Source organism: Canis lupus, chromosome 10 (assembly GCF_011100685.1).
Source record: "Canis lupus familiaris isolate Mischka breed German Shepherd chromosome 10, alternate assembly UU_Cfam_GSD_1.0, whole genome shotgun sequence".
In the NCBI taxonomy this organism is placed as follows: Eukaryota; Metazoa; Chordata; class Mammalia; order Carnivora; family Canidae; genus Canis; species Canis lupus.
In genome coordinates this window covers 823706-834027 of record NC_049231.1, presented here as the reverse complement: position 1 = coordinate 834027, position 10322 = coordinate 823706, and the positions used below count along the sequence as shown (strand labels likewise).

The 10322-nt window shown below is 58.2% G+C and overlaps 2 protein-coding genes across 5 annotated transcripts; both read right to left on the bottom strand.

Annotated features, from left to right (window-relative positions):
- Nucleotides 1-656: 656 nt before the first annotated feature.
- Nucleotides 657-3852, bottom strand: MYL6 (myosin light chain 6). Of its 2 annotated transcripts, XM_038549665.1 has the most exons (7): nt 3719-3852; nt 3447-3474; nt 2432-2575; nt 2030-2203; nt 1861-1938; nt 1547-1591; nt 657-845 (listed from the first exon to the last, which is right to left on the bottom strand). In XM_038549665.1, exons 1-6 carry the CDS (start codon nt 3719-3721, stop codon nt 1563-1565), a joined length of 456 nt encoding a protein of 151 aa, XP_038405593.1. In that variant the 5' UTR covers nt 3722-3852; the 3' UTR covers nt 657-845; nt 1547-1562. The 2 variants fall into 2 exon arrangements, with proteins under 2 accessions (XP_038405593.1, XP_038405592.1); XM_038549664.1 differs by lacking the exon at nt 1547-1591.
- MYL6B (myosin light chain 6B) lies at nt 2486-8372 on the bottom strand. Of its 3 annotated transcripts, XM_038549663.1 has the most exons (9): nt 8215-8372; nt 6527-6749; nt 5781-5808; nt 5380-5523; nt 4978-5151; nt 4450-4527; nt 4275-4313; nt 3447-3474; nt 2486-2575 (listed from the first exon to the last, which is right to left on the bottom strand). In XM_038549663.1, exons 2-7 carry the CDS (start codon nt 6701-6703, stop codon nt 4285-4287), a joined length of 630 nt encoding a protein of 209 aa, XP_038405591.1. In that variant the 5' UTR covers nt 6704-6749; nt 8215-8372; the 3' UTR covers nt 2486-2575; nt 3447-3474; nt 4275-4284. The 3 variants fall into 3 exon arrangements, with proteins under 3 accessions (XP_038405591.1, XP_038405589.1, XP_038405590.1); XM_038549661.1 differs by lacking the exons at nt 2486-2575; nt 3447-3474 and adding an exon at nt 4046-4148 and having other exon boundaries at nt 8215-8371; XM_038549662.1 differs by lacking the exons at nt 2486-2575; nt 3447-3474; nt 8215-8372 and adding exons at nt 4046-4148; nt 7812-7999.
- Between the last annotated feature and the right edge of the window lie 1950 nt (nt 8373-10322).

The following is a 10322-nucleotide window of genomic DNA, read 5'->3' as shown; positions in this document are numbered from 1 at the left end:
GGGCTGGAGAGGCACTGGACGGCCCATAGACACGCAGGCACTAGGCCTCTCTCCACAACAGGCTCAAGGCAGCACAGCTGTCAGGACTGTGCACTGTTTTGGGAGCTGGGCAGAGGCTCTCACCTGCCCTAAAAATAGCTGTTTGAGACTTGGAAGGACATCCTCCCAACCTGGAGATTTTGTATATTTATCCTTTCAGAAGTAATGGCTTCATTCCTTCCCTTATTAGGCAGGAAGAAGGCAGGCAAGTCACATACTTCTATTACTGGCCACTAGCCCTACCGAGGTGACAGGCTCAGGCAGTGCTAATATGGCCTGGCTTTAGCTCCATTAAACACTCCCTGGGCTTCCCCCACAAAAGGCCATCAGTGCTTGGGAGAGGGACGGCTGGGTTTAACCAGATGGGAGGGCTAGGCGGACTTCCTGAAAGGAGGCAGACCGAGGATGGCCAGCCTTTGGTCCTACAGGGATTTATGGCTTCCTTAATTCCCCCAAGCGGTAGCCTCTGGAACATCAGTGAATGGGGCCAGTACTTTTTAAATGACACAAAGATGGATCCCCCAAGCCCTTCCCCAGCTTTTTTGACCCCTGGTCTATTGACCATGGATGGTCTTTCCTCCCCTTCACCCTGCTCAGGAAGGAAGGCAGAACCGTACTTAGGGCACAGAGCAAGTTTATTTGGTGACTGCTGATAGCAAATATCCAAGAGAGACAAGCTGGCAAAGGTGCTGTGACAAGAGGACCTAGGACGCCTTCGGGGCTACATGCAGTCTCACACGGGGGAAGGCACGGGGCTCGGGCACACCAGGAACGTCCTCAGCCATTCAGCACCATACGGACGAGCTCTGTGGATCGGAGAAAGGGGTGAGCCAGGGAGTAGGGCCAAGGGGAGGGGTCCACCAGGGGCCAGGAGACCACAGGACCACAAAGGTAGCATGGGTATGTGCCCGCAGAAACCAACCTTGGCTTTGCAGAGGAGCCACCTTGAGTCTGCCCAGTTCTCTCGGCCCCCAGCTCCCCTCCCACCAGCTGTTAGCCCCCCACCCTACCCTGAGCAGCAAGAACACAGCAGGAGGCAGAAAAGTTCTCAACTACACCTACAGCTATTGTCAGCCATTGGCAGGAGAAGACAGAGATTTGGGTTAGGGTACCTCCAAGCTGCCCAGCAGAAGGAAGAAGAAATGACTATTCTGCTACAGCAGCACAATGGGGCAGGCGACACCCCCCCCCCCATGCCAACCACCTGGGCCCCAGGGCCAAAGGATCACCCTGAAGCAAGATGGGGACCGGCTGGTGCAAGTTCCCAGACACCGGCACCTGGACCCTAGAAGCAAAACCTCAGAGCCCATTCTAGGAGAGGAGGTACCACACCCCCAGGCTGTCTTCCTCTTTGAGGAACCCCTCCCCTGCCCAGTCAGCTCCATGCAGAAACATGCTAGGAGGAAGTCAGATGGTAGTAGGGGAGGGGCAGGGACTAGAGAGCAGAGGTTGGGGAGAAAAACACTGGGGAGGGCGACTAGAGAAGGGAGGCTGGGAGGAGCCGTACCCGCCCCATGGGCCGGTCACCCCGACAGGATATGCCTCACAAACGCTGCAGGAAGGAAGAGACACTCATGGTGAAGACAAGACACAGACATGGGGTGAAGGGTTCAGGTGGTGGGGGAACAGACATTCCCTTTATTTTACTTCCCGTTCCTTCCCCACCCTTCACACATTACCCTTTTCTTTCCTGTCATATACCCCCATGGCCTCCCGCTCCCGGGCTGGGCCAGGCCCTGCCCTTTGCCTCCGGAGCCCCAAACACTTGGGCAAGAGCTGCCTGTACAACCGCTTCCTCCACGAGAGCCCCAAGTCCCTCACCTTCATAGTTGATACAACCATTGCTGTCCTCATGCCCCGCCACCAGCATCTCTACTTCTTCCTCCGTCATCTTCTCACCTGCAGAAGGAAAGAAAAGCATTCTGGGATCTGGGTGGCAAGTGTGTGTCAGGTGGCACCTCAGCTCAAAGGAGCAAGGGCAGAGCCTTACCCAGCGTGACAAGAACGTGCCGGATTTCAGCACCCATGACGGTGCCATTCCCTTCCTTGTCAAACACCCGAAGGCCTTCGACGTAGTCCTCATAGGTGCCCTGGTCCTTGTTCTTGGCCACAGTCTGCAGCATGGGCAGGAAGTGTTCAAAGTCCAGCACCTTCACATTCATCTCTGCCATAAAGGAGGGGGAAGGAAAGTCACCCGGGTCCTCAGGACTGAGGAGACTACAGGGCTCCCACGGGGGCAGGGGGCTCCCACTGAAAGCAGGAGTAATCTGTGGGATTTGCTAGTTGAGACAAATGTGCTTGAGGTCTGGGCCCATGAAGATAAAGGGAAGCTCTTAGCTAAAGAACTGTAGGCCCATTACCACACTGAGGAATAGTTCCTGAGGACCCTCACCATCGCTCTTGGGGTTCCCCAGGACCTTGAGCACCTCGGCGTTGGTGGGGTTCTGGCCCAGGGCCCTCATCACGTCCCCACACTGGCTGTACAGGATCTTGCCATCCCCTGTTCGATCGAACAGCTGAAAGGCCTCCTTGAACTCTGAAGATTCAGACAAGATCAGCACTGAGCATGCGGGGGTTGACCCAAACCCTGCCTCCCAAACCCCCTCTGCCCAGTCAACTCTTGATCATGCTGAGGAGACCAGGTGTTTGTACCACTGTACGCCCAGGCCCGCTGAGAGGGATCTAGCGTCCCTGCGTCCCTGCTCAGGCGTTCCACATAACGACACGGCCTCCCCCTCCCCAGGGCTGAAGGGTAACAGCCACTTACACGCCCCTCTGCCGACAGCAAGCCCGCCCAGCCTCCTCACTACACTCAGGGCAGGAATTCGCCACCGCCCAGTCTGGGTCCTGTCCTTATAAGGAAGAGGGAGCAGCAGCCGGGGACCGGGGTCATCCCTGCCTGCCACTTCCCACCTCTCCGGTACAGACTTCTAGAGGGCACTGCTATGAAATATCCTCAGCAAATTCCCGTCCCCATTTTCACAGAATTCCAGGTCACTGCTTTCTACACTCTTCACAATCCCGGACTGGGCGGGGGGGGGGGGGGGGGGGGAGCTGGGGGTGGTGTTATCACAGGAGGAGGAAAGAGGCAGAAGCTGATTAAGGGACGGAGGAGCGCAGGCAACTTAATACACCCTCCCCGCCCCGCACACACCGCAGGCGTTAGGTGACCAAGTTGTCTCATGCCCACACCGCCTAACACTCACCCGGGGCTTGGGGCTCGGATCTAGAGTGGAAGGGGAGGGAGGAAGAAAGAGTGAGAAGAGAAAATGGAGGATGCCGAGGAGGGAGAGGAGACGGCAGGAAGTAGGTCCCGGGGGGAAGAGAGGGCCGGCCTGGTGGGGGTAGTGCTGGAGGCGGGGGCCCCTCTCCCGAGACGCGACCTCAGCGGGTCGGGGCTTACGTACCGGCGGTCTGGTCCTCGGTGAAATCACACTGCTCAGGGAAGAGGGGGGCCGTCAGCATCTCAACTGCAGCCCCCAAGCGTCCATCCCCGTCCCGCCAACTGAACCACTAAGTCCTGCTCCGTGCTGGGGACTCGCTTCCCGCCAGGACAAGACCCCCGAACTCTCCAACCCCGCCCCCGACCTGCCAGGCCCTCGGGTTCGCTCCGCAAAGCCCCGCCCCGGCCTCCCGCCTCGCCCCGAGCCACGCTCCGCGTCCCGGGCCCGGGCCCCACCATCGCGACGGCGCGCCTCTGCGGGACCCTCTCCTGCAGCAATGGCTCCGGCGCCCGGCCCTGCCCTAGTCCTCGTGCGTCCCCGTGACGTCACAGCGCCGGCCCAGCCAATAGAAACGGCGGCCCGGCCTTATGCAGATGAGGGCGCTACGTTAGTAATGAGGTGGGCGGGGCCTCCGCTCCTCCCTCTGGCGCCGCGCTCCCTGCGGGGGGCCGAGCTGCGGCGGCGGGTGGAGCCAGGCGCGAGGAATCGGAGGGTCGGCGATCCCGGAGAGGAGAGGCCGCCCCCCGTCTCCCCCCCCACCAAGAAAGCAGCAGTCGGACGCCTAGGGAGGAGCCGTCTCTTTATTTTGAAACAACAGGGGACCTCCTAGTGGCAGGAACGTGCTTCCATCGCCGGGGAGGGGCGCCGAGTCCAGCCCCACCGCGCCTGTGGAAACGAGGCAAGCTGCCGAGGGCGGTCGCTCGCGCGGCGCCGTGGGCTCGCCTTCCCGGCTCCGTGGCCCCGCCGAGGGGAGGGACGGAAGCTGCCTCGAGCGCAGCGGGACGGCCCTACCTGTAGGAGCTCAGACGCTGAGGATGTGCTTCAGGAAGGCTGCGGAGACGAGGCGGGAGGGTTCAGAAGCAGGCCCGGCTCCGGGTTCAGATAATCCGGGTCCGTCCCCCCCACCCGGACCGCGAGCCCCGGCCCCGCCGCTCCCGCCGCTCCCGCCGCTCCCGCGGCCCCTCACCTTCATAGTTGATGCAGCCGTTGCTGTCCTCATGTCCGGCCAGGACGGTCTCCACCTCCTCCTCAGTCATCCTCTCTCCTGAGCCCGACAGAACAGATCAGTCCCTGCCCACCCCCCCGCCCTTCCTCTTCCGGGCGGTGCCCCCCCCCCCCCCAAGCTTGGCGCCGAGCCGAAGCCCAAAGGAATCCTGGTAAGGGCCCCTCAGTGTGCCCTGCCTCTCCCTCCCACTGCACCTGCCCGCGCGCCTGGTCAACGCCTCCACGGAGGGAAAGGGGACGGGGGCCCCAGGTCACAGAGCGCAGGCCTCTCTCCCACAGCAAAAAGTCAGGCTTTCCACCTCACCCCTCTCCTCTGTCCTGTGGGAGGCAACTGCACCCCCTCCCCTTACCTTCGGGTTCTGCCCCAGGGCTCCGACCTCCTTAGCCCCTGCCCATGGCCTGTAGGGCGGTAATGCTTCCCGGCCCTGCCTCCGTGCCTACTGGTCTGGCCCCTGCTCCCCGCCCGCCCCGAGTTCCGTCCCTGCCTCACCCAGGGTGGTGAGCACGTGTCTGAGCTCCGCGCCCATGACTTTGCCGTTCCCCTCTTTGTCAAACACTCGAAGCCCCTCCAGGTAGTCCTCGTATGTCCCTTGGTCCCGGTTCTTGGAGACTGCTTGGAGCATGGGCAGGAAAGTCTCGAAGTCCACACGCCGGGACTTCAGCTCTGGAGGTTGGAAACGGGAGGGAGGGGTCACTGTAGTGTCACCTTGGGCCCAGCTCCATCCCTACCACGAAGCTTTTCATCCCATTCAACGTTCAGGATGTTTTTTTAAAGGTGTCTGACAGTGTTTGAAGTCCCAAGAGCCACCCCAGCATCCTTTGTCACCTTGCCACCATTCCTCGGTTCCACCACCACACTGAAAAACCGCATTGCTCCAGGCATCCCCCTCACCATCACTCTTGGGGTTCCCCAGGATCCTGAGCACCTCGGCGTTGGTGGGGTTCTGGCCCAGAGCCCTCATCACATCCCCACACTGACCATACAGGATCTTGCCGTCCCCTACTCGATCAAACAGCTCAAAGGCCTCCTTGAACTCTGAAGTACAAGGAGAGGTCAGTGTTGAGACCAGGGGTTCCCATCACCACCCCCCCACTCCACCCCTGACAGAAAGGAGGTTCAGAAACTCCGAACTAGAGCTAGGCAGAACAGAGGACACAGAGCACTAGGAGGAAGGTTCCAAGGTTGGGACTAGACGGTGGCGCTATCCAAGGTTGGGCTAGGGGAACAGAAAGAGGATCTGACCAGGGGCTTGGGGCTAGACGGTGCGGCTTAAGGGACCAGCTTCTCCTCACCCTCCAGCTGGTCCTTGTTAAACTCGATCTGTGGAAGAAAAGAGCAGGTGAGGAGAGATGACAGGGCTCACTGAATCTCTCTCCAGCACTCCTCCCAACCAACTGGCAGCCACTTCTGGGGAGGGGCCCAAAGAGACCAGGCTGGGAGCCCAGCCACCTCAGTCCCATTCCCAGCTCTGGACCTTGGGAGAATCCCAAGAGGAGGAATTATGGGGGGGAGGGTTTCCTGGGAACAGGGTTAATCCCATGCCACCTGTTCCCCTCCCTCCAGTGCCCTGAGCTCTGCATCCCTCACATAACTGGGGGCTGAACAAAGGCTAAATTTACCCCTGGCCCCCAGCTGTGATTGTCTAACAAGTCTGTCCTCCTCAGCCTTCCCTCCTGGGGTTCAGAGTTGTGGCTTTTAGAACCGAACAGTCAGCCAGGCACAGGCACCAGCTCCCTCTCTTCACCTTGAAACTGTCCTCAGAACCCAGATGTTCCCCATCTCCCAGGTCCCTGCCGCCAGCAGAGGGGTCAGTGAGAATGTGTGTATGTACCCACACATATAGTATAGGTTAGAGGGAGAGAATAAAAAAGAACAGCAGTCATAAGCCTGGATGCTTCCAAATAGGGGACCAAGAGGGATCTCCAGTATCCGTGCAGTGCTCACCGAGTCCCTATCTTTTAGATACCCCTAACCACCTCGGCTGTTTCCCACCCTGTACCATCCCTTACAAATTCTTCCTCAGTCTCCCAAGACTCACCACCACTTTGGAGAGATCGATGGGGGGCTCCTGGGTTTTCTGAGGAGCTGGAGGGACAGCTGGAGCTGGCTCAGCCTTGGGCTTGGCAGGAGGGGCCCCTGCTGCTGGTTTGGCAGCAGGCTTGGAAATAGAGGGTCCCGCTGGTTTCTTCATAGGAACATCCTTCTTGGGAGGCATGATGTCCGGTGGCCAAAGGACAGTGTGCCGATGGGGGCACCCATCTCTGTTTAAATAGCCAGGGAGTCTGGGATGTCAAGGGGCGGGGGCAGGGGCAGGGAGCCAGTTGGCGGTGAGGAGGGTGAGATAGAGGAGAGATATGCCGGCCTGCCCTGGACTCCTATGGTTCAGGACTCCTGCCCCAAGGTCTTCTCTCTTCTGTTCACTAAGCCCCAAATGCTAGCCAGAACAATGGCCCCTTTGGGGGCAGGGGAAGGAAGCCAGAGACTGCCCAGAATGAGGGAGTTAACCTCCGGGGTAAGGATAGGATGCTTGCCAGTGACAGACACTGACACAGGGGTGAAGCAAAGAAGGGGACCCAGGCATTCCAGGCCTCGACCCCCCTCCCACACACACAGAGTAGCCCTTTTGTTTTAGCAGCTTTAGACCCTTAAAGGCTGAGGCAGGGAGGGGGCCCTTGTGAACTGGGATTGTTAGAGTGGGGTCTGGGAGGGGCACCTGGCTGGCTCAGTCAGTAGGGCATGTGACTCCTCATCTTGGAATTGTGGATTTGGGCCCCACACTGGGTGTGCAGACTACTTGAAAATAAAATCTTAAAAAAAAAAAAAAAAAAAAGTGGGGTCCAGGAGCAGTTTAAGATGAAAAAACCAAGCAGCTCTTCTACTCCCCTCTGACTATAGTTGAGGAGCAGGGGCAGTTGACCCCACAGCCTTTAATCCCCAAATCTTACAGTCACTGCCACCGTCTCCCAGCCCAGAACTGGAATTGTGCCAGTATAGATAAAGAACAGTAACATAAAGGAGTGTGATCACACACACACACACACACACACACACCCCATGATCTCCTGTTCCCAATATGGTTTTAAGGGTAAGGGTGGGAACAAGGATCAGGTTTAACACCCACCACCCACACACCAAGGAAGGAACCCTTTTCCACAGGCCCCATGGTCCATCAAGTCAAAGGAAGGTAGGGAGCCTGCGGAGCCTGCAGGGACTCTGTGGTGCACCTGAGAGGAAGGGCAGGCCCTGGGAGGCCAGGAGCCTAAATCCTAAAATCTCTAATCCAAAAGGATGTGGGAGGTCCTATGGGTTCCAAAGGTACTTACCCACCAAGCAGAGAATGGTAACAACCCTGGCCCTGGCGCCAGGTTCCAAACCTTGCTGGGGGCACCGGGTAGGGTCTAAGTCGGAGGTGGCGGGGAGAGGGGAAGGGGTTGCGGCTACTTTTGTTCTTGGGATAAGAAAGGAAAAGATTTAGGCAGCATTCTGAGGAAGAGTAATGATTCCACTTAGACCCTGGGGTTCAGAGATTTGATGATTCGTCTCTCACTTGCAAAAATGCGTCTGAATCTCATTACTGAACACTGTCCCATTTTAGAAAAATCGGAATCGTTCCAGCCTCCCAGAACTCATCTCACTCACACACACGCACATGCACACGCACGCACCCACACCTCAAATCAAGCTTAAATAAAGGAAAGAGTCCCTCCCCAGCTCCCCAAAACTCACCCTGCGGGGTCCAGGTGAGGGCGGAGGCGGGGCTGGGAGGCCGCGGGCCCCGAAGGGTTAACGCCAGCGGCCTCGGAGCATGCCGGGAGTCGTAGTCCTCGCGCGCCCGCGGCCTCACGGGAAGGCCGCTGGCAGCTGGGAGACCTCGCCCGAGCGGCGGCTTCCGGCAGGTGGCGGCGGCGGTGACTCAGGCCGTTTGGGCGCCCTCCGCCTCCCGGAGCTGAGCGGCGGTGACCGCTCTACAGCCCCCCCCCCGCCCCGGCGCCAGAGCCGCGCGGGCCCGGGCATCTGCGACGCTGAGCGGGGGCTCCCGGGGGGCGGGGGAGCGGGCGCCGCCGAGGGGCCGTGTGACTTGGAACAGCAACTCCACCGAATTCTCCTTTCTTTTCTTTTTTCTTTTTTTTCGGTAATGAGCTGCTGGTAGTTGAAGTAAATGTTAAGATTTGGGATTAGGCCTTGGCCACCTGCCCCGGCTCCTCCCACTGTGCAAGTTTCTCCATCCCGCGGCGCGGGGCCTCGGCTCTGCCTGGAACCGCGGGGCTGCGCCGCCCAGCGCCTCGGGCCTCACGCCTCCGTCCGCGCTGGTCATCTCCTTCCCGAGACGCCCCGCAGCCCTCCGGGGCTGGGGCTGCGGGGGCTCGCGGGGCTCGCGGCTGACAGGCCGAGGGTCAGAGGAGGGGGCGGGCGGTGGGGGTGTGCAAGCCGCTCGGAAGAGTAGGGACGGTTGCCTACAGCCTAACAGGAGGTGGAGGAGGAGGTCAGCCGCTCTCCGCGGAGGCCTTCACCAAGCCCTTTCCGCTTGGGCTGGATTACCTCCGAGGAGCAGCCGAGGGGGAGCTGAAGAGAAGGGTCCCGCCGCGCCCCGCGCCCCAGAGAAAACATGAAGACTCTTGGCAAACAGACTGGCAAACCCCTCATTTTTGCATTATTCTTGTCTTCTAATCTGGGAGCCCAACTTGGGACCCTGACAGCATGACCTAACACTTAATCGACTGAGCCACCCAAGCACCCCATAAAGAAGGTCAGGCATGGCTCCGTCTTTAAGGAACGGGAAACTGAGACTCCCAGAGTCTCTGCTGCTTCTTTCTTTCTTTTTTTTTTTTATTTATTTATGATAGTCACAGAGAGAGAGAGAGAGAGGCAGAGACACAGGCAGAGGGAGAAGCAGGCTCCATGCCGGGAGCCCGATGTGGGATTCGATCCCGGGTCTCCAGGATCGCGCCCTGGGCCAAAGGCAGGCGCCAAACCGCTGCGCCACCCAGGGATCCCGAGTCTCTGCTTCTTTTGCCAGTGTGATCTAGAGTATGGGAGCAGAGTCAAGGTTCAAATGTAAATCTAAAAAATAAAAAGCGAATCTAACTCTAAAGTCCTTGTTTTGTGTTTATTTTTTATTTTTTTTTAATTTTATTTTTTTAATTTATGATAGTCACACAGAGAGAGAGAGGCAGAGACACAGGCAGAGGGACAAGCAGGCTCCATGCACCGGGAGCCCGATGTGGGATTCGATCCCCGGTCTCCAGGATCGCGCCCTGGGGCCAAAGGCAGGAGCCAAACCGCTGCGCCACCTAGGGATCCCTATTTTTTATTTTTTTAAGTAGGCTTCATGCCTAGGGCAGAGCCCAGCTCAGGGCTTAAGCTCAAGACCCGAGACAAAAAAAAAAAAAAAGACCCGGAGCCAAGATCAAGAGTCAGACACCCCCTTTGCTAGTTTCATTTTTTAATTTTTATTATTTGATAGAGCACACAAGCAGGGGTAAGTGGAAGAGGGAGAAAGAAGCAGGGAGCCCAATGTGGGGCTTGATCCCAGGACTCTGGGATCATGACCTGAGCCAAAGGCACACACTCAACCGGCTGAGCTACCCAGATGCCCCTAGTTTCATTTTTTTAATGCTCTAAACTAGCGGTTCCCAGATTTAGCTGTTCTTCAGAATCTCCTGAGAACTTTGTAAACAGACAAACTTGCAGACTCTGCCCACAAAGATTCTGACTCTGGGTCTGTGTTAGGGCCTGGGAATCTTTTTTAAATATTTTTAGCTATGGAAAGGACAGAGAACAAACTAAGTTAATTACAGCTTTAAAAATATATATATTTTGGGATCCCTGGGTGG